At 36.2% G+C, this 27,721-nt stretch overlaps 1 protein-coding gene across 1 annotated transcript in view; it reads left to right on the plus strand.

The window, feature by feature from the left end:
• SATB1 (SATB homeobox 1) overlaps positions 1-27,721 on the plus strand; it is a 94,770-nt gene that overhangs the window by 10,343 nt on the left and 56,706 nt on the right. The window contains 2 exon segments of the mRNA XM_078151422.1: positions 20,717-20,828; positions 24,115-24,569. Coding sequence (XP_078007548.1) covers positions 20,717-20,828; positions 24,115-24,569 — 567 coding nt within the window.

Consider the following 27,721-nt stretch of genomic DNA (forward strand, 5'->3'; position numbering starts at 1 on the left):
AACCTTATTTTTCTCTGTGATGTAATGTCCAGTGGTCAGGAACTTAAAGGGGGGGACGCAGATTTGTTGTTTTATTTTAATTTTTAAACATGAATTTTGCTAGAAGTAATTGAAACTCTCAGTAGAAATTCTGTTGCAGTTTAGTATTTCTGATGGATAAAAAGAGAGTGAATTGCTTTTGAAGATGAAGTTTACTTTCTTTTTTTCAGAGTACATTCATACCTTGCTATAATGGGAGTCCTTATGTCCATGCTATAGGACTATATAGTAAGCAGCAAGGTCCTTTAGGTGCATAAACATTTCAGTAGCTTCTAGGACAGATAGAAAATTATTCTGACTTCCTTTTTTTGATGCACTAGATCACACTATAGTGACGTCTTGGTGTACTTACTGTATTCTTCTAGAATTTAATATTTTACCATTATTAAGATTTTTAAAGCAAGTTTTGTAAAGATTTTTGAAGTCTTTATAGATTGAATTGGCATGCAGTTCTGTGAATCTGGAATAATCATTTATAGAATTGGAAATTAATAATAATTCCCTAGGTTCTACCTGTCTAATTGTCTGATAGGTGCCTATGAAGTAACCTTGTGTGATTTTGTGTTTGTTCAGCCCTGGTCCCATCAGCTTTGCCAGCACAAAGAGAATATGACTGAATGAATTGCAAATGAATGCTCAAATTTTTGACTCTTAGTATATTATCTTAATGTGTTGCAGTAGCTGCCTGTTAAATACATGCATGCTGCATTTTATAAATCACGTAATTGAAATGTTGATTTATTTCTTTGCCATATTTCTTAGTTTTCAGTTACAATTTCATCAAAATTCTCCTTCTCTTCTCCCCCCCTCAATTTTCGAGGAGAAAGATAGTTATTTTATGAACATTGAGCAGAACCAGTCAGGTTGCTGGCAAACTGGGAACATTTACATAGGAAACTCAGTTTTGTGTACAATTCCATGGGGGGGTGCCTTGAACTTGACTACTGAAATTTGAAAGTTAAAAATGATCTGAAAGGGTTTTTTTTAGGTTCAAATCTGAGGCTCATGTAAAAGCTAAAAGAAACTTCTAGAATTCCTAAGTCTTTTAGCCAGGTAATGGTTGTAATCTCTTACCTGTGCAGTGTTCTGGAGAAATGCATTGAAATGGCTTGCATATGTTGGCATGGGGAATGTTGAACTAGCTCTTCAGTGGTCTCAAAGGCCAACCAAATTATTCTACCTACAACATGCTGAGCTAGGATTTTGTAATTACAAGGGTGATGTTAAATGCTAAATTGAGACATGGATGAAGTGCAGTCAAGTATTAGAACAGTTAAAAAAAAAAAAGAAAAGAAGTGAAACTGTCCTGAGTTCTTGTGTTCTGGTGTATTACTGTGGGAATGACTTTGACGGTCTCATATAGCCATTGTATTTGGTGACCATGGCATTCTGGAGGCCTTCAGCTTTGAAACCAGGGCATTCATTTACATTTCATTGAGAACTTTGGACTACATATTTGCTTTTGTCTTTTGAGAAAATTACACACAGATCATCAGTGGCAGCAATTCAAAGTCAGGTCAGAATTAAATTGGGTTGGCTTTTCAAATATGCCATTTGAGATGTGGGGACACAGTGTGTATGGATGTCCTCCAAATTTGGAGGGACGATTACTTTTTTCCCTAGGTGGTTAAAACTCTACATTCTGATCTTTTTCAGTTGTTCATTTTTCTGACATCCCATTTTTCTTGTTCCCCCCCTTGTTCTGTGGCTATTTTACTCCTTGTGAAAAACAGCAATCCAGAACATTTTAATTGGGGGCTCTTCCTACCAACTTATTTCTCCATTCTTTCCCTTTCATCTTCTCTGTATCTTTTGATCAAGGAAAAGGAATTCCAAGCCTTCAGAACTTTTTGCCCTGACCTATTTTTCCTCTTATGGTTGGAATTTGTTGAAAAGGGTGTGATAGTGAAAATCCGTTTCTTCGTCTAGGTCCTATGTGTGATTTGAATTTATTTGCAGCCAAAGCATATTGATAAGGACCTAACATCAAAAACCATCAGATTTTGAGATGTCAAATGACATTGGATGAATCACAGAATCTCAGAGTTGGAAAGAGCTTCAGAGGGGATTTAGTCCAACCTATACCTGTGCTAAAATCCCTTCTATAATTCTCAATAAGGGATCATCAAGCATTTGCTTGACCCCCAGGGGAGGGGAAAGAAACCTTCCTGACGTGGGATATGAGGATCGTAAACAAAGACCTGGAAAGAAGTAAGTGAGCAGGCTGAGGTCCAGAGGATTTCCCTGACTTGCCTACAGTCACAGGGATTCTCATTGTTCCTTGTTCTGCCCTCTGGGGCCAGCCTGGAGAAGTCAAATCCCACTCCCTTGATAGCCCCTCAAATAAGTGACAAAAGCTATTATGATTCCCCTCGCCCACATCTTCAAAAAAAAACCCCTACATTTTTTCCTTACATTCATATGACTAAAGAGAAGATTCTAGCATTGTCTGAATTCAAAAATACAATGAAGCTTTATTATGTTGCTTTAAGAAGCCAGAATCCAACCCATGTCAGATTACCTACAGAGAGCCAACCAGGAACGTTCCCATGAGCCTAAAGGGCACTGGGCAGATTTTGCACAGAGTAGAAGTTGGCTGCCACTCCTTTACCCCCATTACCACCTCTTTAAATTCTAAAATTGGTAAGATATTCTAACAGCTCCTGAACAAATGCCCAATTACTCTATAGGTAATCTTAAATTTAGTTCATTCTGTTCCTTCGTTGGGTTCCAAATCCTAGCTATACATTTAAAAAGCCATTATAATATATATGCCTTTATTGAATTACCCTAACAGTGGATATAGAGTGCTCGACTTGTAGTCTGGAAGACTTGAGTTGAAATTCCTATCTTGGTTACTCATTAGCTGTGTGACCCTGGGCAAGTCATTTATCCTGTCTGCTTCAGTTTCTTCAAATGTAAAATGAGGATCACAATAGAGCCTACCTCATCGGGTTGTGGCAAGGATCAAAAGAGATAATATAAAGTTCTTTGAGAACCTTAAGGTGTCATATGAATACTTGCTCTCATTATAACCATCATTATTTTATCTGCTATAGAGCATGTAGATAAAGCATGAGAGAGAAGGGGAGGGGTGGGGAGGGAGGGAGAGAGAGAGAGAGAGAGAGAGAGAGAGAGAGAGAGAGAGAGAGAGAGTGAGTGAGTTTGTTAGTTAGTTGCTACATGCATTTGGGGAGGAGACAGCCATACCAATGAAATCACAGGTCCTCCAAAGTAATTCATGCATGTTAACTTTTATATAAAAATATTTACATTGTTCATAAAAAATTTAAGTTTAGCCATGTTATTTGGCTTAATAGCCTTCTCACAGATAATGCTAAAATACATTCTATACTTCCCATGGCAAATCTGCCAAAATCAAATGATTTATCAAGGACCGTGTATTTCGATTTTGATTTTTGAAAAGCTAAGCTATAACAAAGAGTTGTCATACATGGGATTTGCAGTTGTGTAAGCACAAAATTGCTGTGGATACTTAAGCTTAGAATTGTGTCTTAGCTAGCTAGCATGACAGAGGAAGAGTATAATAGTTTGATTTTGTAAAAGAGGGCATGAGATGCTGGGCAATATAACATGAAGAGCACAGGTCTTGAGGTCAAAAGATTGAAGTCTGAGCCCAACTCTGGCATTACTAAATGGGTTACCTTGACCAAGTCACTTTAGGGGTCTCTGGCTTTTCTTGTTTTTAAAATAGAAACGATCATTTTTTTGTGCATTCTACTCTCCCCCCCCCCCGCCCAGTTGGTTATGTAAGTGATTTGTAAACTTAAAGCAGTTCATACATGTGAATTGAATATATTATTAATTAATGGTAATGCAGTGGGTAGAGCCAGAGCCTAGAGTCAAGAAGACCAGACTTCAAATCTGTCTGTAGATATTCACTAACTATGTGACTCTGGGCAAGTCACTTAATCTCTATCTGCCTCAGTTTCCCTCATCTGTAAAATGGGGATACTAATAGCACCTACTTTCTAGGGTTGTTGTGAGGATCCAATGAGGTAAAAATTGTAAAGCACTTAGCATTGTATCTGGCACACAGTAAGTGCCATATAAATGCTAGCTATTTTTAGCTATCATAAGAGTTTTGAAAATATCAATTTTGTTACAAACCTCTTCTTAAAGAAAAATCCCAGTGTTCCTTTGCTGTGAAATGGAAACATTAAGTTTTGGTGATATTTTCATTTAAAATTTTAGAAAGTTTAAATTTCAATACTTCATGGTTACACATTATACAAGACTGCCCTACAATAAGTATTCTGGAAATAGTAACATCCATCTAAACATGGTTAATCTGTATAATATACGTATATATATATAACAGTAGTGCATTAAAATGCTCCTGTTTATATCTGATAATAGAACATTCCTTGTATTCTCTTTATCAGTCAATAATATTGTTCCCTTACAAACTAAACCAAATTGGTCAGTAAAGCTACAAAATTGCAGTCAAGCAGAGACAAGCAAAAATCACAGTATTTCATAATGTTTTCCTCCTAGATATTTGATTTGAAAAAATTTTAGTGCAGATATAACTGTGCTAGGTAAGTTGTTAACCACAGAGATAATGTAGATAAATGATCGGTGGCATGACTGCTTTTGGGCACTTGAGTAGATCCATGCCATCTCTGTGTTGGGGGAGAAATTCTCCCAAACTAGTTTGTCAGTAGTGTTTCTTGCTATCTAATGGATCAAAAATTCATTATACTTTAAGTTTTCATGTTTAATTGAATATAAATTAGAAGAAATTACTTTCTGAATTTTCCTTTAATTAAAAATATTTACTTTCTTCTCTAAAATGCAAATGTTGCATATTTTTACAGGAATTTAAAAACACATATAGGAAAGTGATTCTTGATTATGTAACAAAAATAGTGGAGGGACCAAGTTTTGCTTTAATATAATAAGATTATCATCCAAAATGGCAATTTTCAACAAATCTATAAATCCTTTCATATTTAATTTAGTAGTAAGCTAACATATGCTCCTTAAAGCTTATAAGAAAAACCTAAATAATACCATTTCATGCATAGAAATACCACCATATAGTTATGGCCTATATCTACAAATGCCTCCTTCTTTCTAGTATTCTACTTCTACCACTATGGAAGCCCTAGATACCTTGAAAAACATTGTCAAAACAAAAGAAAAATAAACCTTGTAGACTTGAGAGAAATTTGGGGTTCAGAAGCAGAGGAAGAGAAGCCTGTCCTTCCTTTAAAAAAAAAAACACAGGAGACAGATGAGAAGAGCTACCAGTGTGCTGGGCCAGATCCTAAAATATCATTTTCCCAAAGTACCTAAATGTTCTTCCTTCTGTCCCTTATTTACCTGAACTCAATATCCAGAAATCACACTAATATTATTAGTCCTATAATCTAGCTAGATTGTGGGTTAAATATATTTTTTGTTTGATGACCTAGGAACCTTATCACCATTAATCACACTGGAGCTCAGAATGCATTTTCCCATACAAACAAAAGGCCCATTTACTATCATAAGGACATAACACATTTGTAAGTAGCAGACTCCACGTATATCTGAACGCCTGCCAATTATACTGAATGTTACCTCTCTACTGGTAATAATTACTCTTCTTAACCCTTAATGCACAGGAAACAAACATCCCTGAGACAGGAATCCCTTTAACTTACAAAAAATTCATTTAAAAGAAATTGAATTTGTTGTGTTTTGTAATAACTTTTTAGATTTATGTTACTCTCTCTGCTGTACTCAAAAAATGGTTTTTATCATTGATTGCTTTGAATCTTCCTATAGGATTTTTTTTTCTAACAAGGCATTTATTTGGCTAGTTGCTTTAAATTTCTTTTCTTTTTTTAATTTTTTTATTTTTTGAGGAAGAGACTCATTCTGACTTCTTTCAAAGTAATATTAACTCATTGCCATCCTGTTGCTAATCTGGTATTCTGGGTCAGCGAGATTGGCTTCTGAGGGAAAAAGAAATTTTAATTTATAAAATCCCAGAGGTTTGGTTATGGTTCACCATGACAATCAGCTTTATTCTTACCCCTCAAAAGCTACAAAAATAAAATAAGAGCTAATCACCTTTATATAGTGGCTTTAAAAGGGATTGTTTCACAGCAGCTTCATGAGATAAGTAGTACCCAGGATCCCAGGTCATACTGTAGCCTGCTAATGCCATGTACTGTTAGGACCCCCTTACAAGTCAGAAGTAAGTCATTTTGCTTAAAAAAAAAAAACCTCTTACACATGGAATTAAACTTTTGTCCCACAAAAAAGGCTGGTTTCTTTATTTCAGAACAGAAATCTTGCCATTGACATGGCCAAATCTAATGGGTAAGGAGATATTTGGCAATTCCACTAAGACAAGTTTTCCATTTGACGTCTTTTACCTATCTCCTCCAAGTATGAAATTGTGAATACTCCTGCAAAGTACTTTTCAAATTCTAAGCAGAGGTTCGATGTAAGTTTTTGTATGGGTTTTAATTTCAAGCCTTTCATAAACCATGTCATAGCATTAACAAAATTTCCACCCAATGACCATGTGAATCAAGAGATGATGCGTATCAATTTTATCAAGCATTAAAATGCTTGATAGCAATTGGACCTTGTTATCATCCCCATAAATAGGACGAAGAACAGGCTTCATGGATGGAACCTGAAAGTGGATTTAATATTTCAGGGGCTTTTCCTCTGGGGTGTTGCTAGATATTTATAATTAGAATACAACCTGACTTAACCAACCCCAGCCCAATTGTAACATCAATTTACAAGGGTCTTGTGTTCTAACTTAATTTGAGAACTGGTAGGGCCCTAGTGCATTAGTTAAGTTAGTGAGATGTCAGATTATAGGCACATCCTTTGAAAGTACAAGGAATTAACTCTATGTATGTACAGGATGTGCAGTTTGAAGCCTCAGCTTTAGACATTGCATATACTGTTAAATGATATTCCTGTCCAGTCCTACCTGATAGAGATATGAAGGGTTTTTGGTTTAGATATTTTGGTTGGTTTTTTGGGGAGGGACTCTTTGCTGTTAATTTGTTTTGGGGCTGGATGTCTGATTTCATTGGTGTTGAGGACTCCCAGAGAGGAAATTCTCTCTTCCATTTATTTCAGATCAGTACCTTTACTGCATGCATTGAGTTGCAGAAACATGTTAAATAATGAGCCCAGAAAGTATATGACAGAGTCTGGACTTGAACTCTGCTCTTCCTGAGCCCAGCCAGCTTTCCAATAGAACATTCCTTTTGCTTAAAGGTTTTACTGCAGTTAAGATATAGCTTAGTCTTAGGTATGAGGCCTTTGTTGCCTCTTAAATAGATCAGGCTTAAAAAAAAGCATCTAACTTTTAAAAAATGTTCTTAAAACCCTTTTCTTGTGTTTGTAGGACAGAGTTGTTGATTTCTTCTCTTATTTGAAAATGTTCTCAGTATTGAATATTATTCTGGTTAATACATCTAATAGATTTTTTTTTACCCATACTTTTTTACCCATGCTTTAGTTTAGATCACAGCAGATTTCCTTGACCTTAAAATCAGTAATGCAAGGAAAATTACCACATGATAAAAGCTGTTTTCCTAAATGGATGGAATAGTGCAACTGGGGCTTAGGACTAGCTATGACCTGAGAAGAAACCTATTAAGATGAGATTAAAACACTTTTAATGTCATTTAAACTGTCTTTAACACTAAATATAATGCTGAAACAAAACTTCGTTGTTTTTGATAGGTTTTTGGAACCTGCCTCTCCATACGTCTCTTACGTTTCAGGTTCAACTTTATCTGGGTGTGTGCTCACCGAAGTGTATTTGAGGTGGCTAATGGCTACCCTGCTTTATTTAATTCTTGGTTTGCAAAAAACCAGAAACAACTCTTCCCTCCACTACCAAAGTGTGTGTGGGGGGGGAGCTCATATAAACACATACATATATATCTCTACATACATATGTATATATACACACACACATATATAAAGGCACACACAACATTTTCTTTTTCTTCCACTGGAAACTGGTTTATTGTAGTATGTAAACAACATAAGAAGGCCTTTAGCATAACATGAGAGAGCCCTTAGTTGATTTGTTCCCTGGCTTTGGAGCTCATTGCCAATTGAAGTAAGGAACGCTATGACTGCTGGGACTTTTAAATCTAGACTTAAAAGTTATTTGTTCTGTTTAGCATTTTTAAAATGATTCTATTAGGAATTGTATGTACTTCAGTTTTAATTTTGGCACATAATGATTGTAAAGCACCCTGGGATGCTTTCATGAAGGGCGCTACAGACGTGTGAGGTTGTATGGTATCATAATGCACAGGGCTGTTGGGAGGGAGCTGGGCTTCACTCTGGACAGTGAAGAGAGTTGATCAAGGGCTACTTGGAGATGTGCATAGTTGGCTTCTTTTAGAACCATCTGATTCTTTCCTGTCATCTTACCTAACCTCCTTCCCCAATCCTTTCACTGTTAGATATTTTATAAACTATTTTCATACAGTAGTGGTTCCCAAAGAAATATTAAGCTAATTTACTATCTGCTGAGGGGATCAAGATATAAACCAGATGATTAATCCATTACCAACACTTTTATTGCAGTTTCATTTTTATAGTGCATTCTTAGTTACCTAATAAGGGGTCATTCTATGTCTCGTGCTCCTAGAAAAATGGTCCCATTTTGCAGACTAGAGGGTCACTTTATCATTTATAATCTGCTTTGATCAGTTTTGGAGCCTCAGACAAAAAAGTCAAAGAAGAAAATCTTTTTATTAAAAATTTTGATTTTTGTAGGTTTTAGTTCTTAAGAAATGGAGATGGGTTTAAATTCTTGAAAATATAAATATGCACAAGGAATAAATGTTTGATATTTAGGGGAAATTCAATTCAATTGAACAGATATTCATTATTATTATTATTATTATTCCTCTGTCCATAGCATTGTGATAGCTCCTGGTAATACAAATTTTTTAAAAAATCTCTGTTCTCAAGGACATTACTTTCTTTTAGATGTTGCTTGAATTATCCCCCCACCTTCACCCCACTTAGTTTAAAAAAAACAGCTAGTAGATTTGGTTCTCCTCTTATGTATGTGTTCACAGTTTTGTCATCATTATTGCAAAATGGAGAGTCAGAGAGGAATTAGCGTATTTTCAGGGCACACATGGTTGAAGAAACACTTTTTCTAGAATTCCCATTCAGCAACTATATGAGAAAAGGCAGTGGAGTCTGGTGGAAAAAGGATTGGCTTCAAAGTTCAAGAAGCTAGGAGCCTACTGGCTTTTCATATCTATCTCTCAGGCTTCGAATTCTCTCCCTCCTCATCTTCTATCACTTAAATTCCAAGGCTTCCTTCAAGTCCCAATTAACAGCCTACCTTCCAAAAGAAGTTTTTCCAGTCACCCTTAATTATCACCTTCCCTTTGTTAGTCCTTAAGTATTTATCTATTCTCTCCTCCATTAGACAGTGAGCACCTTGAGAGCAGGGAGAGTGTGAGTGAGTGAGTGAGAGAGAGAGAGAGAGAGAGAGAGAGAGAGAGAGAGAGAGAGAGAGAGAGAGAGAGAGAGAGACAGTGTGCTGTTTTCTTTTGGCATTGGGGATAAGGGGTTGCAAGTGTTTTGGCCTTTCTTTGTATCTATCTCCAGTACTTAGCCCAGTGCCTGGTAAATAGTAGGTGCTTAATTAATTCTTTGTGACTTATTGACTGACCACAACTCTGAGCTTGGAGGGGAAATCTTTGGATCTCAGTTTCCTTATTTGTAAAATGAGGAAGTTGGATTTGACCTATGAGTTTTCGTTAGTAAGTACAAAAATAACATTAAGCCCTTGTGGTGCAGCAGAAAGAATACCAGATCAGGATTCAGGAGAACTTTGCTGCTTCTTTTGATTCCTGGCCCTGGGCTGCACCAGCTGTGTGGCTGTGGGCCAGTCTTTACTTCTCTGCTCCTCGGTTTCCCCATTAGTAAAATGGGAATGATAATACTTCTACAATCTTCCTCGCAGCATTGGGGAAGTGAATGTAAATTGTTTTTATTACTATAAGACAGTCACAGGACCTTTCTAATGTATTTCCACATTGGTGGGGTAAAGGTTTTAAGCATGTAGTTGGCACAAATTAAATGAGGGTGTCATTATATTCTTCAGAATAATTAGGCCTACCAGAATTACATTGGTCCTGTCTATACTTCTCATCCCTTTGCATTTTCCTCTTAGCCATCATTTATACCACTGGGTTTATACATTCTTCAAATTCACTGAATTCTCTTCTATAGAATTTCATTGAAAACAATATGGAAGCAGTAGAAAAGAGGGAAAATTTCTCTCCCTCATCCATGAAAGTAAGGGGTACTGTCTAATTTCTATTTGCCTCACCTTAATTTTTTCTAGGCCCATGTATAAAGGCAAATACTTATTTCACAAAACTCGGGAAGTATACAGAATCCTAAAGGTTACTTTCCCATTTTTTTGTTATGCTGAGAGTTACACTGGCATGTAGATTATTGGCACTTTGATTTGAGAGATTATGTTAATTATGTTATATATTTACCATTTTGTCCCAAAAGATTGGATTAATTCACATCATCTTCTTTCATATGTCATGATATTAGAGGGCAATAAATCGAGTCTTTCACTGAAACAACTCAAAAGATTGAACCTAAGGAAATATAAATAGTAAAGAACATACTGGAAACATCTTTAAAGGATATCAAAGGCTGTACATGTGCACACACACACACACACACACACACACACACACATATATATATACACACAAAACCACTTTACCCTGTAGAGAGTTCAGGGAGGTAAGCCACTGGGCTCCAGTACTGGCCTGGGTTATACTTCTTAACCCCAGTCATCTGCAGCTCTGATGCCAGGTGCCCAGCCCCCACCCCCAAGTCCCACCTGTGCCTTATCCCATCTCTCTCTGAGCTTTTCACCTCTTGCTTTGGGAACTGCAATCAAATGAACACCACCATTGTAAGTGGAAAGGGAATGTCATTTGGCTGCCCTGTTGTTCTTGGAACAATCCTTGGTTGCCTCCTCTATCAGAATGTAATGTTTCCCTGCTCCTTTGGGAGCAGGTTAGGTATTTGCATACCCAGCTCTTAGCAAACACCCTGGCACATAGCAAGTACTTAACAAATGCTTTTTCATCCATTACTAATCAACTAACAAGTATTTATTAAGCATCTACTGTGTGCCAATCACTGTGCCATTCTTATGAGGGAGAAAACATCTACATGTAAAATACCTACAAAACAGGTGAAAGGGAAAGCACTAGCAGCTGGGGTGGACCAGGAAAGATTTCTTGTAGACTTCTCATTAATAATGACTTTGGAGCTGAGTCATGAAGAAAGCTAGAGATAGTTAAGAGGCAGAGAGGTAAAGAGAAAGAGCATGCCAGGCATAGGATATTGTCAATGTATATGTATGGAGGTAAGAGATGGGGTGTCTTGTGTGAAGAATAGCAAATGGACCAATATGGCTGCACAGTGAAATGCATGTAGGGTACTAATGTGTAAGAAGGTTGGAAAGGGCCAGAGAGTGAAGAATTTGAAATGCTAATATTTGATCCTAAAAGCAATAGGGATTTCTTGAGTAGAGATATGACATGTCAGACCTAAACTTAAGGAAAATGGGAACCTGTGTCTTTCAAGACCCCAAGTTGAATGTCCTTTTTTGTTTCAACAGAAGGAAGAGGTTGGACTACATTTTTTTTAAATGTCCCTTTTTTATAGAAGTGTTAAACCTTGTGTTTGGGAAGGTATCCGATTCCTTCCTCATGCTCCCACAGTATGAGCTCAGTATGAATCCAGGGTAGGGAGTGATGAAGGAAAAATCAGCTAGAGCGGCCTCTGCTGTTACTGAAGAGTTCGCCTCATGGTCTGGCATCATGGGAATTTGCCCAAGCCTACTTTGTGCAGGTAATCCAAGTGATTACTTCTCTTCCAAACGATAAAGCAATTTCAATATGTAATCAAATCACAGAGTGCCTTTCTTGCCTTGACTTTAAAGATCCCATTTACATATTCATCATTTGAATGTATAAATTTATTCAGATGGCTAGGTTAGCATATCACTAGGGCCTTTGATCAATCCTTCCCTTGTGCCTGAAATGAACGTTCTCTTCTTCACCTTCATCCTTTTACCTTCCAGTCCCAGCTTCAAGTGCCATCTGCTTTAGCACTAGGTTTGGAGTCAGGAAGAGCTGAATTCAAATGTTGCCTTAGATACTACCTGTATTGCCCTAGGCAAGTCACTGAAACTCTCTGTGCCTCAGTTTGCTCATCTGTAAAATGGGGATAATACTAAAGACACCCTCATTGGGTTCATTGGGTTGTTGCAAGAATCAAATGAGATAATATGCATAAAGTGATTTGCAAACTTTAAAGCATTATATAAATGTAATCTATTATTATTGCTATTAATTTTATTAATTATTCATTTCTTTACCATCTAGACTCCTCTTTTTCTGATTCTTCTTTACATATAGTCATTTGCATACACACCTTACACTCCTATTCGATTCTTGGTCCTTGAAAGCAGTCTCTGATTTATTTTTACCTTGGTATGCATTTGATCTAACATGGTGGCTTGTACATTATTTATCATTAGCAAAAGTTTAATTGAATCGCATGAGCTTAAAGTTTTGTACTGATATGAAACAAAGAAAAAACAAATGACATATTATTTTTCTTCCTAATGATCCTAAATACAGACCCAGAGACTGCCATAAATACAATCAGTAACAAGCGCTCTGCTTTTTCACTCTCTATCTCCTTTCCTAAAGGAGCCATGATTGCCTGTTGCATGGTATTTCCCCTAAATCATGGAGCATTTTTGCAATATGTCTAGTTAATGAAAAGACAGAAAGAGAATTTTCTGATTCCCTCCAGCTTTGAAATTCAGGGTGATCATGATGACCGCATTTGGCTTTTGCTTGTCCAAACATTTTTTCTAACTTTCAGTCATTAAAATCTATCAACTCTTGGTAAGATTTAGACCTTCAAAATGTGTTTGTTAAACTTGAAAAGATAAAAAGAGTTTAGATTCTTGAAGGTTTGAAAGAGACAACTTTCCATGTATCATGAATGCTTTGGGAGCAGCCATGGATCCAAATAATTCATTCCTTGCCCTTTTCTTCATATTTCTCTTTAACATGGCTTCAGATGAAATAAAATTTAAAAAAAGCTTTGCATTGCTTCAGAGTGGAATTGTATTCTGCTTCTCATAGTTAAGTACTAATGATAGGACATTGGACTTTGTGTGGGTAGGAAAGGATTGTTTCCCCATTCCAGGGCAGCAGAAGAAACATGAGCGTGATCTAAATGAGCAGGCTTTCACATGCCACTCCTTCAGAATCAGTAAATATAATTTAATATTATAAAATTGGGTAAAATCTTACTGATTCAAATGCTACTAATTTTGAACTTATAATAGATACCTTAACTTGGCAAGGATAAAGGTTACCTTTGTACTATGAAGAATTAGTTATATAAACTAATATCAAAAATAAGAGTTATGGGAGGGGGGGAATTTAACCTGAAAAGAAGAAATTCCATTTAAAGACTTTCCTATACCATTTGCATGATAATATTTACAAAGGAATCTTATTTACTCATTAAAGAAGAACTTATAGGACCTCTGCTTGGAAAGACTTTCTTCTTGAAAGTTACATAATAATACTATATTTCTTTTAAATATTCTTTAAGTCAGATTTTTCACTGATTCAATTAGGAAAATCTGATTCAGTGTACAGGGAAATCTAATGTAGAGTTGTTATAGATAGCTCCACATGCAAGATATTGTAGAAAATTTGGTTAAAAATGGAAAGATATGAAAAACTTTATGTATGCCTTATGTGAGCTAATAGTTTAATTCTCCATAAAATGGATCAAATAGAGGTGAAGGAACACAGATTTAGGACCTTTTAAAAATATGAATAACTTAATAGTAACTGACTTTTTAGCTTGGGAAACACCCTGTGATCATATCATCTTTAAATTCTTAAGGACATGAAAAAGAGAACTCTCTAGTAGTATACTGCAAAAGCATCTTGATTTCTGTCAACAGCAAATTTATGTAATCATTCTGTAATTGGATCTTCAAGACATTTTTGACTTTCTGTTAAGGATATCTTTAGGGCTTAGGGTCATAACAATGACAATAATCATAACTGCCTGGCAAGTGGAATTTAAGTAAAATCTGGGAGTGATTATTCTGTCAGCAAATTGAGATTCAGATTGTACCTCCCAAGAGTGTAGCTAAGAAAGCAGTAGAAGATCCAAAGGGAAAGATTTGGGGGACACAAGGCAATTATCACGAAAAGAATATTATACTTAGAATTTTCTGCTACTTCTCATTTATTCTATTAAAAAAAAACCAGAACAACAACTCAGAATAGCAGCTGGAGATTACCTGTCAATATGTAGCAAATCTATTCACTTTCAGGATCTCTTCTGATGCTCCTCAGGGCTTATTTGGGGGCACTAAATTGTTTTGAAGCATTTAGAAGGAAACCTTATTCTAAAACTGAATTCAGATGTAGATTTGATTCATTTCGCAACTAAAGTTAATGTATATTTTTGTGTTTGTTTGAAAGGTCCTATCCAGTTACCTTTTATTTATCTTAGTGGCTCTCAGCTGGAGAATCAAATCAGCAAAGTGGACCAGGAAATCAGGGGAGGTACAGCCAGCCAGAAATTGAAGTTTCACTTCTTGGAGGGAGGGGAAACCCACACACATAGCCAGGAGTTTGACAGATTGTTCAGTAAATGCTCATTTTATTGAGAATTATAAAAAGGTACTTAATGCCTTTATGCCATTAATATAATACATTAAAAGGTTATTGTCAAGATTAGTGTTTCGGTTCTGAAAATTGACTGTAGGGGTTTATGAGCCACACTGTTCACAGCTTGCTAAGAAGGCAAGGCGTGTGTGTGTGTGTGTGTGTGTGTGTGTGTGTATTTCCTTACCACTTGAAAAAAATTATATTAGACTCTATATTGAAGAAGTTAATAGTGATAAATTTTTATTAAAAAGCCAAATGAAACAGATGCAAATTATATATATAAGCTAAATTGTAAAATAGCCTTAAAAAATCAAACCTGTGTAAGGTTTTCTTCTGTTTTCTGTGCCTGATCTCCAGAGTACTCCAATTCAAAAACATACATTCCTCCCTACCAAAAAAAAAAAATCTGATTCTTTAGTTGAAATTAATTAGCATTCAGAAGCCAGATAGCATGTTTTTGGGTATTCATGAGATCTCTGTTTGAAAAAATGTTTTTAACTTGTAGAAATGTGTTGCAACACACAGATGGGAAGAAAAAGAAAAAAAATCTCTTTAGCAAGCACTGTGTGTAAAAGGAATATTACATTTTGCACGCTCCTGATTGCTCTGTGTAAACAGTTTTTGACATCTGTCTTTATAGTTTTCGAGGAGAGGAAGACTTTGTTAAAAGAATCATTTTTATACAGCCGTCCCCATCTCAGTGTTGCTTTACCTGTATTATGAAAGCAGATGGTCTGCATGTCTTTTGAATATTTATAACTATCAAAAACAATCTCTTGCTATTCACCCTTAGGCTTATGAGATGTCAGGACTGTTCTGGTTGAAAAAAAAATCATCTTGGGTGTTTACAGAAAGAGGATTACATTAAGCTGAAATGACTATACATTTTCCAGTTTAATATTTGTCCATCAGCTGTTTAATCGTATTTAGATAATTGTGTAAATACGTTGTTATAGCCCTTGCCCTCTCCACTGATAGAGCCTGAAAGCTTTAAACATTGGTGAGCGACAATTTTGTAGATATCCGTGTCCCTCCTTCCCCCACCTGGCCCCCAACCTCCTCCTTTCTATTTAAACAATCAACAAGGCCTTTAGTGATATTTTTGGTCATGATTTCAAATTGAGGAGAATAAATTCATGTTTAAAAAAAATGGAGGTCACTTGAATTATTAGGGAGCTCTTGGATTCTGGTCCTGACTGTTGGGTGTGTTAGAGGGTCTTATACTATGGAAGGCCAGTACTTAAGTTCTCTAAGGGAATCCTTACTTCCTTATCCTCTAGAATCAGCATCATGGGTCCCTTTCAGGTTATTTTCAGAGAACTTTTGGAGAAGGAAGGGTTAACTTCTCGTGACTGGAAGCTGAGCAATCACTGATAACAGATTTTGCTGTGGTTGGTTGATTTGGCAGAAAAGCATGAACAGTTTTAGTTTAGATGATTGAATAACCTGATTAGCATTGTTTAGGGGTGGTTTTTGTTGTTGTCAAAAGAACAACAAAATATTTTAAAATGATAATCCAATCACTCCTCCCCCTACCCACCCACCCCAGTTGATGAACCTTCTTGTGGGAAATAATTCTGTATGATAACCTGGCTATATCATTGGCTAGTGAAAATACCCAGTGAATATTAAAACTAAAATCAAAATCAACTGTTTTTCTAAAAATATTGTATATATATTACATACTTTTCTCTCTTTTGGAAAAATTTGTCATACTTTTAAAAGTAAACATTTTGAAGGACTATGTTACCCCCCCAATTTCTTTTTCTTCAAAATTAGGAGACATTCAGTTCTTTTTTAGAGTGATTTCAGAATATTCTAGCTATATCTAAGTTAAGCTTCAGAAAATTTTTTTTTCTCCTTACCTTTACACAATTAGAAAGGTTATAAATAATGTATTTGGCTGAAAAGGGAAGCTCAGCCTGTGGCAGATGGTATCATTCTAGAGTACTGGGGTGTCTGTGAAGATGGCACCATTTCAGAGCAGATCTTCACCAGACTCTGAAAGAGAACTGCAGGCCCCTCGTAGGGAAGTGATGTATGCTTCATGGATCTTAGGAAAGCTTACGTGTCGGTGCCGAAAATGAGATTATTGGGCTTACCTGCAGAGTGTGGGGATATGTGGCCAATTTAGGCAGCCTATCAGTATTCTGTCTCAGAAAGTCCAAGCTATGGTCAGATCATGGGTAAGTATACTGAGGTGCATTTGACTTGAGATTTCAGTAGCCTGAGATTTGTATTAGGGGATTCTGTTCCCACTTCCCCCCAGCACCTAAGGTTTACACAGAGTAGCCATTCAGTAAGGAAACTCTCTTTGCAACTAGTGCCCTTTTCCAGATGCCTTTGATTTAAATAGACTACAAGAGAGAATTGGAACTACTTAGCCACAGAGTGCTATAAACGCTTAGCCATCTTTGTACGGGCGATGCTCTGGAGAACTTGGGATAATGTTTCTTGCAAGTTAGGGAAAAGTCCTTAAAACAGCTTAAGTTTGACTCTCTTGGCATCTCAAATGATTTTTAAAAGGAGGTAAAGTTGGCAGCTACATTCATGTTAACTTTGAATTTAAAGACTTTTCTGATTGTCTCTTTGTAATGACTTCTGGTCTTCAATTTCCATAAACCTGGTAGCTTCTCCCAATAAAAATACAAGCACTCTGGAAGACTGAAAATGAGCTATTTCTTTGGTGATTTGCTGGACTAACAGCATGTTAACACTTAAGATCATCCTAAATAATGAAAATTTGTAGCTGGTATTCCTGAGCAAATAGTTTTTGCAGAATGGGTGTTTTAAAACCATTTTTAAAAGGGGAATTCCATTCTGTGAAACTGTCGTGAGGGACTTTGTCTTACTCATGTTCAGCTCTGTTGAGTTTTTTGTTGTTAACACCTAACACTTTCACTGCATTTATTATCCCAAGCATACCTCATGCCCTGGATATTTATTATTTAAAAGATAATCTCTTGGCTGTTTGGAAATTTGATCTTACCATCAAAACATAATTTGGAATTTGCAGGCATCACAATGAATCTTGTGGCAATAGATTATGACATCATAAACTCAAATTAGAACTTCATTGCAAAACATAAAAAAGGGGATGAGAAAGTTCTAATATAAACAGAAAGTTAGAACAATAAGTGTAATTATTCTAGTGAAAATAGAGTGAATTCTCAGTGCCTTGCTCTAAAGAGAAGCAATAACATGGATAAATACAAAGGAAAAACTCAATCACATCAAATAATTTTAAAAAATCTTTTGATTTGCCCTATTTAATGCTTTGCTTAGGCTAATTTCAATATGCCTTTATATTCCCTATGCATACCAATTGAAGGGGAGAAACAACTAGAAAGCTTTATTGGCAAAATCAGTTTGATTAAAAATTTTCTGCAGATAATCTGCAAAGAAATAATCCATATGTGGAAAAGAACTGAGTGTGTATGGGGTTACACTCCAAATTGACCTGATTTTGCACATTTTATGACCATAATAAGAATGTACTGTGGGGCGTATATGTATATATATATATATGTGTGTGTATGTGTGTGTGTATGTGTGTATTATATATACATATACACACATATACATATGTACACACATACACATGCATATACGTACATACATATGTATATATAAATATATACATGTCCATATATGTGTGTATATACACATTTTATTTATATATCCATATACATATATATGTGTGTGTATGTGTAGATATAGATATAGATACACACACATAGTAAACTGTTTGTTTCAGGACCAAGGGCAAGATTTTAATAGATTAAGCATTTGGCATTTAGAAAAATACCTACGTCCAATATAGATAGACTGAAGCATAATTTTTAAAATCTGGAGCTTTACAATGAATGGTTAATATTCACACATGCTCTACTGCAGTGGTGATATTGGTATTCAAGAACTTACTTGTATGTCTGGATGGGAACATATAGAATTTTTTTTAAAAAGTTGGACCTGAGCAGAAGAATATTATCTGTTATCCATTGGGAGAAATCCTCATTATCCATAAGATAGTCTCAATAGTTTTATTAGTGTCTGAGTATACTGGTCAATTATTCCAATGGAATAAGCTTCATTGATGCTGATGGATTGTTAACTGGATCAGGGAATCTTTGGGCTCTAGTTTTGGCAAATTCTATAAGACTTTTTTACAGTGGTGATTGTAGCGGGCTCTTAGTTAAATTGCATGCCATTGGATTTAATGACAGCATCATGAGCACTTTAAGAGGGAGAATTTTAGTGGAATAAAAATGTAGAAATGGATGTAAAAGCAATGAGGAGCAGACACGAAGTTTGTCACAGGGTCCCTTTACTAGGCTATTTCTGTTTTGCAAGAGTAACCTGACTGTAGCCTATCTTTTTAGTCAAGCTCTTGTAAGAATCTAAAAAACCATTTACATATTACTAGTCTGTATGTACTGTAAAACTAACACTGATAATGAATTTCGGTGGAGTCAATAGCCAGAATAGCACCACTTTAAATTATGAATAGCTTTAAAGCAGACAGCGATAGAAAAATATTTTGTATCTTTGTCCCCAAACTGGCTTTTCTGGTTATTAACTGTCCATAGAACAATGTTTCTATTCTGTAAATTATTTCACCATAGTCCAACTAAAGTTTGAAATGCAAGCTTTTATACACAAAGGGTTGGATCAGGGAGGGGGAGAATAAATAATTGGAAATCTAATTATTTTTAAGACCAAATGGGAAATGTCTTTAATGTACTCACTATTGACTGGTTATTATGTGTGGGGTGGGGAGAATTATTAAATTTTTTTGAAAATGGGTCTTTTCATTGAAATTATAATGATAAGTTTCATTTTATTTGTTTAAAAAACTTTTTCCCTATTTTCAAAGTGGAAAAAAATAGTAAACTTTTCATTGACTTTTCTTCCCTTTCATGTTTTAGAAAATGGACTCTTTTTGTTTTCAGATAATTGATTAGAAAGAAAAGGAATATATTTAAAATAGTACATTTTTTCTTAATTTCAAATGTTTGTTAAGAGAGTTTTTATGGCCAGTCTAAAATCTAGAATCATGTTTTTTTTAATTGAATTAAATCTAATAATAAAAAAAAATTTCTCCTTCATACAGTGGTTTCCTGTGATTATTTTAAGTGCCTTATTATATGTAGTCATTCTGACTTTTTATAATAACAGTATATTCACTCCCCCATTCAACCCACTTCCCCCCTTCTTAGTAGGGCAGAGTGTAGGACAGGAAAACAGACCTATGATTTCTTTGATAGAAGAAACTCTCAAGTAAGAAAACCCTTTCCACCAAAGCAGGTCAGTGCATTCTATGCCACTTACAGTCTTAAAAAATTGTGCAGAGCACTGAGAGTTTAAGTTACTTGCCCAGGGTCACACAGCCAGTATGTGTCAGAGATCAGACTTGAACCCAGGTATTCCTGTTTTGAGGCAGGTTCGCTATCTACTACACCATCCTGCCTGTTCTAGAGGAACTGATTTATGGAAAATGAAGATAATAGCTCTATGCAACGCAGTCATAAGTTCTTGAGGTAGTAAGTATATTGTGGCTTTGCAGGCATAAGATGTATCTATAGTAATTTGGGCTCAATAGAAGTCTTTGAGTGAGAGAATCCAGAGATGCTATGTTGAAGTAAACAAGTCTACTGTTTGATAGCTTTATCCTTGTCTCTGCGGATTGTTTCTTTCCATTCCATTTAAAACAAATGTTTGATTTTCTGCTTAATGAATTTTAAGTTGAAGCCGTAGGCTAAAGGGTAAAAAAAAAATTGTTATGGTACTCAGATAATAAAAAAAAAATATGGTTTTAACAATTGAAATAATTTCTGTGTTCCAACTTGTGCTGCTATATATTACAAATGTTTTCCCCCCTTTTCATGCAGAGTATGATTTCATCCATTGTGAACAGTACTTACTATGCAAATGTATCAGCAGCAAAATGTCAAGAATTTGGAAGGTGGTATAAACATTTCAAGAAGACAAAAGATATGCTGGGTAAGCAGGAAGCGTTGTAAGGGGGCCACATACCATTACATGTCATTGGGGGTGAAGGGGGGGTTGCACAATCATATCAAAAGCCAGCTATGTTGATTGCCCAATTATACATCAATTTAGTATGTTTCTTTTTTTTGGGGTATGAGTATAATGAGATAATTAAATTCAATAAATGTTTGTGTTTAAATCAGCCAAACTGACTTGGTTGTCAGACATGCAGGAAATCATGGAATGAGGAGGGAAGCTGTCATTTTGTAACATCTCTATAAAGACCTAACAAGGTCTTGAATAACTAATATTAGATATGATCTCTCTCAGGATTAAGTGGATTTTTTTGGTGGAAAATTGTGTGATTTTTACAATCAATTTGAAAGAAATAATTCATGTTTTTATGGAGTGCCTATCACAAGGGTTATTTAAGCAAGCAGATAATTTTGTAATTGACTTCACCCCAACGATCTTCAGGAATAAATCACTGTGCTGACCAATGACTTCCCACCTCACCGACTTCTCAGTCACACACCCTTCGCAATACGTGATTTTAGCTCACAATATTAACATTTGTTATGGAGAAAACAAATAAAAAAGGATTATAAAGGATATATAAGAATAAGGTTTCAAGCATGACAGAATTAAGATATGTATTTGTTTTACATAAGTATTTGCCTTTTATTAGTGTCTTCTATTGATAGTAATAAATCATATTTATCTAATGCTCATAATTAGTTAGTAAGAATTTTGTAAACAATTATTACATGCCAGGCACTGGGCTAAGTGCTAAGGATAAAAAGGCAAAACCAGTCCCTGCCCTTGGTAAGCTCAAATTCTAATGGAAGAAGCAATGTGTCATTAACTAAGGACATACGTGATATATAGAATAAATGAAATTCTTTCTTCATTAAAAAATCTGTAAGGTTAGTAGTGTATTATTACCTCCATCTTATAGATGAGAAAGCTAAGGCTTAGAATTCTTTGGTGAGACTCCAAGGCAGGATGTGAATCCAAGTCTTCTATACTCCATGTCCTGAGCTCTTTCTAGAGTACCAGTCAGTCTCTCCAACTTATGAGGAAGTTGTCAGTGTTCACAAAATCAAACATTATTTTGAGATTGTGTTTTTATTCCTATTAAGAATCTCCCCTTTCACATACTTTTATATTCTCTTTTAAAAATTATGTTAATGTTAAGTATGTGATATTAACCTAACTTTAGATATTATATCATGTTTGCAACCTATTTCCAGAGAGCTTCTGCAAATTTATTCTATTAACAAAAACAATTATTTATATCTTTTTTAAGATTTTAGGAAGCAGAAGAATCTGAATTTTGAGCATGTTTTAGCTTTTAGTAGTTGGAGAAAAACCATCCATCTACCAAAACAGATTCCTTGCCTTTTATAGCTTAAGGCTGTAATGAAGACAATGCATCACTTTTGTGATAATTGCTTGAATTACTATTCTATGTGAATGGCCCACTTGGGCTGATCTCTACATTTGGTTGTAGAAATGGAAGGTTTCTCTCCCCCATCCTTGGTTATAGTTTGCATATGCCAGTTAACTTCAGCAGTGTGATAAGTTTTTCCAAATGTAAAGTTTGAATATTTAGTGATAATGAGAAATGATGATTAAGACTTAGCTGGTATCTACACAAGGGAAGCATAGTATGGTATTTGGGGGAAAATGCCTATTTACGGCTCCATGTTTAGTTTTCACACCAAGGAAAATAAAAGCAGCATCTTCCCTATGGCAGAATGTTTGAAGCACATATAGCTGTCAGCCCCTGTGGGATACCTGGCCAGCGTAGAAGCTCATGGCCGAGCTGAGAGCGGGGTTAATGGCACCAGCATCACCAACTGCACTAAAATGACCATTTCTTTTTGGCAAAAATGATTTTGAGAGTAAATGAAAAAGTTTCACCCATTAGCTTCTTATAGAAATCATTCTTAGGAAAAACAAAACTTTTTAATGGGGACAGATAATCAGTTCTATGGCCCAATACCATGGAGACTCGAAGGAAGAATATACTGTAGAATCATAAGTGCGTAGGCTTTAAAGCTGGGTGAGGGTTTAAACATCACTTATTTCAATCTCTATGTATTATACTGAGACGCAGAAAGGGAGAGTGATTTGCTCGTGGTCACATGGGTTGATTAGATGATTGGTTGCTATTCTTCATTCTCAAAGAGGACCAGAATGACATCACCGTGTTGGGATTCAGTGTGTCCCACTGTGGCTGATCAGACCAATGTGAGCTCAGAAGGCTCTACCCAGGTCAAGCACAAGCAGTCTATGTGAACATTTGGGGTGGAGATGGTTCTAAATTTGCATATCACATGGGTCATAAATAGAAGAGGTGGGATTTGAACTCATGTCTTCTGGCTTCAAATTCAAGGCAAGTGAGCAGGCGCTTAATGAAACACCTGCTGTATTCCAGGCGCTGGGCTAAGATCTTGGGATATAAAGAAAGGGGGGTGTTTTTTCTCCCAAGGAGTTCACAGTGTGAGCTTTCACCAGGGAGCTCACCTAGGGGAGACAACATGCAAATAAATACGTACAAACAAGATCTACGTAGGGTATATTCAAGATACTCTCAGAAGGAAGGCAGTAAGATTAAGGAGGATTGTTTCTGATAGCCAGTGGGACTTTAGCTGAGATTTGTAGGAAAAGAGAGAAGCTGGGAGAAACAGTGGTCTTATTTCTCTTTTCCTAATATAATAATATACGTATATGTTATGACATACATGTATACATACACACATGTATGTATACATATATATTAGTCTTTCTTTATATCCCCAGTATGTTACCCAGTGCCTGGCACATAGTAGGAACTTTAAAATACTTGAACGACTGATTAAAGCTGTAAATTATAATCTTATCTCACTTAAATTTATCATCCCTATCCCTAAACAAATGGCTGTTTTTTGTAAGTCACTTGTTTAAATAACTTTATTAATATAAAGTGAAAAATTCAAGAGTCTGAAGCCAAAGTATGTCATCAATATTTTGAAAATAACAACAAACTTTGTTCTTCATCTTTTACTGTAGTGGGTGCATGTGTTATATGGGATGATTTGGTGGGGTTGTTCCAAATTTTACCTGGTTTTGGTTGTTGGAGAATCCATTGTGTTTCTGTTTTGGAAACCATAATGATTATTTATAGTCTACCTTGGATAGTGTTTGTAAAGCATTGTGCAAACTTTAAAGCTCTATATAAATGTGACCTCTTATTATTATAATTATTTTCAAAGAAATGGTGCTTTTTTCTTTTCTTTTTGGTCCACTGTAGTTGAGATGGATAGCCTTTCTGAACTATCCCAGCAAGGTGCCAACCATGTCAGCTTTGGCCAGCAGCCAGTCCCAGGGAACACCGCTGAGCAGCCTCCATCCCCTGTGCAGCTTTCTCACGGCAGCCAGCCATCGGTCCGGACCCCTCTTCCAAACCTGCACCCTGGACTTGTATCCACTCCTATTAGTCCTCAGTTGGTAAATCAGCAGCTGGTGATGGCTCAGTTGCTGAACCAGCAGTATGCAGTGAACAGACTCTTAGCCCAGCAGTCCTTAAATCAGCAGTACTTGAACCACCCTCCCCCCGTCAGTAGATCTATGAACAAGCCGTTGGAGCAACAGGTCTCAACCAACACAGAGGTGTCTTCCGAAATCTACCAGTGGGTGCGAGATGAACTGAAAAGAGCAGGAATCTCCCAGGCAGTATTTGCACGTGTGGCTTTTAACAGAACTCAGGTCAGTTTGGTTGAATTTTGAAAGATTCTCTTAGTTGTGCATGCCATATGTCCCTTCGCTTCCATTCTTGTGGTTTTCTCCTTTTGGACCATCTCTACCAGTGTGCTTTCTGTCAGTGTCCAAGCTGAAACACGAAATTTAGTTTAACATGACCTGCCATCCATGGCCATTCCTAATCGTGCTTTAGCAATGCTACTGCGTCTTCCATCCCAGTTTCTAATTCACATTGACTTCTTCACTGGCAGTGGGAGACCAGAAAAACAACTGTGAATAGGATCACATTCAGGGCCCATTCATGAATAGGTTGCTACCAAAGATGCAGGTATTAAAAGTTAGTATTAGGTATGTCTTTACGTCATCCCATGAATCATAGAAGGCAGTTGAGTGGCACAGTGGAAAGAACTCCAGGCCTGGAGTCAGGAAGACCTGAGTCCAAATCCAGTCTCAGACACTTACTGGCAGTGTGACCCTGGGCGAGTCACTTATCCCCTGTCTGCCTTAGTTTTCTCATCTGTAAAATGAGTGGGAGAAGGAAATGGCAAACCACTCCAGTGGTTTTGCCAAGAAAATCCTAAATAGAATTGCGAGGAGTCAGGCTAGACTGAAACGACTGAACAGCAATATAAATCATGGAATATTTTAAAAGTAAGGAAATTTCAAGCAATTGGGAACAACTCGGTTATCTTATAGGTGAAGAAATTGAAGTCAAAAGAGATTGTGATATTCCCAAAGTCACATGCCTAGTCATTGGCTTAGGTGATTTCTAGAAACAATTTATTAGATCAGTGCTATTTCCCCTGTATAACCAAGATCCAGTCACTTTCTTGCCGTACCTCACGGTTCTCTTCTGTAAGCGGGCTTAATAATTACTCTGCCTAACTCAAGGAATAGTTATAAGGAAGATGCTTTGGAAATCTCAAAATACTCCATAAATGTGAGTTATTTTGCATCTATACAAGGTGAACATGAGAAAAAAATAAATGTGATATGCTAGGTATTTTATTTCAGATTTGTTCTATAACATTTTTTTTCCAAGGTAGAGGTCCTGGAGAAGTACTAAGGGGCTTATAGAGACCAGCTATGATCCGCTGTTAAGTGATGGCAGTAGTATGGCTCATTAGCATAATAAATTAGCATGAGATAGTCACTCTCCTCAACAGGGTCATTCATAGTTGTGGTTTTTTTTTTACTAGCTATAGTATCTGTACCCCTCCCCCCCATACCTACCCACAGTTGCCTGGGACCCCATTGTTACCTGTTCTCCATGCAGCTTTTGCTGTTAGAATCTTTTCTTTCTTTGGCAAATCCAGAATAGACATTCTGTCAACAAACTTTGAACACTTTTATTTTAGTGAGGGAGAAGTGATATAGATATAGATATGGATATAGATATGGATATGGATATAGATATAGATATAGATATAGATATAGATGTGAGATAATGAGATAAAATGTTTTGAGAAACACTGAGCTAAATTGTTTTTAAACATAAGATCATCGGACCTCAACCTAGAAGGGCCCTTACAGTTCATCTTGTCATCCAACCATCTTAATTTACAGATGAGGAAATTTGAGCCACATAAGTTTAAATAACTTGGCCGAGATCACAGAGGTGGTTAAAAAGCCAATCCGGGCTTTGAACCCAGCTTTTCTAATTCTAAGTCCACTGCACTATGGCATTTTGAAATAAACATCCTTTTTTGTTTTTCCACTGCTGCCATGATGAAAAGTGGAGTTTTTGTTATAAGCATAAAAGGAAGGTAGTATTTAATGGTGGCTGGATCCAAGGAATTAGGTTCTTTTTAATATTTCTGATTTTAATTTCATTTTCCTGAGTCTACTTGACTCATTTTGTCTTCTTATGAAGTTATCCTTTGTGAGTGGTTACAATGCCAAAGTTCAAGGGGCCTCAAATAAGATAATTTAATATAAAGTCATTAGCAGAATTTGCATAACCAATTGAATCACAGTTGTGACTTTTTTTTTTACACTTGCCTTAACTTTTTCATTGTACCAATTCGTTCTAAGTTTTAAAGTTATCTGGCAACTTAATTTCATATCTACATATAATTAAAATAGAGTAGGCCTAAAATACTACTTGTTCCTACTGTAGGTAGCATTCTTCATTAGCAACAGTGACCAATTTATGCTACTTTTAATGAAGTACTAGACTCAAATTAAGCTCATATAGGTCTTGTTTACTTCATAGCTTATAGTCTAAACTAACATTGGCATGGATTAACATAATAAGACAAAGATATGTTGGTAATTCCAAAAATAGCACTTAGGATGCTAAGCGTTATTGAAGGTTTCTTGTGGTAAAGAGTACTGGGAGTGACTGGTAGAGTGTGAGATGGGGAAAAACATCCTTTATCAACACAGTTTTTACTCCGAGGGAGCACCAATGCTACCATCATTACTGGGAAGATTGACAGTGGAAAGTAGGTAGGGATTTGGTGTCATGTAGTATTTATATAGTAATATAAGCTTTGCAAAGCCCTTTAAATATGTGTGATCTCACTTCATCCTCACCACAACCCCGTGAATGAGGTGAAATTTATTAGCCCCATTTTGCAGATGAAGAAACTGAGGCACAGAGAGTTTCCTTGAATTGTTCAAGGCCCCACAACTGGTGTGTGAAGTAGAATCGAAACCCAGGTCTTCCCGACTCCCAAGTCTCATACTCTATCCACTGTACCACCTAGCTGCCTGGGTTTAAATCCCAAGCTCTACCATTTAATAAATGTGTGACCTTAAGTAAATTAGCTAACCTCTCTGGGCTCAGTTTCCTCATCTGTAAAATGAAGGGAGGATTGGACTGAATGATCTCCAAGGTCCCTCCCAGCTTCAGATCTTTGATCCTCTTTTTCTATTCATAGGAGCTGTTTGTGATAGAAAAAAAAATATGGGCTTTACTTGTGTGCAGTTTGAAGCACTTGAAAAACCAACTCAATGGCTAACGTCACATAAGAAGGAACTCTTTTTCTGAGAAGGAAAAGAAAGATATAGAAAATTTGGTACAGCTAGATGCAAAGCACTTTAATAAAAACCAACTTAATGTCTAACCCGTTTTATAAAGAACTATTTATTTTATTCTGGAATGACATGAAAAGTGTTTCAGTTAACATCTTCATTGCTGGCACAGGGATAGT

Source organism: Phascolarctos cinereus, unplaced genomic scaffold, assembly GCF_003287225.1.
Source record: "Phascolarctos cinereus isolate Bilbo 61053 unplaced genomic scaffold, phaCin_HiC Scaffold_1;HRSCAF=81, whole genome shotgun sequence".
NCBI lineage: Eukaryota > Metazoa > Chordata > Mammalia > Diprotodontia > Phascolarctidae > Phascolarctos > Phascolarctos cinereus.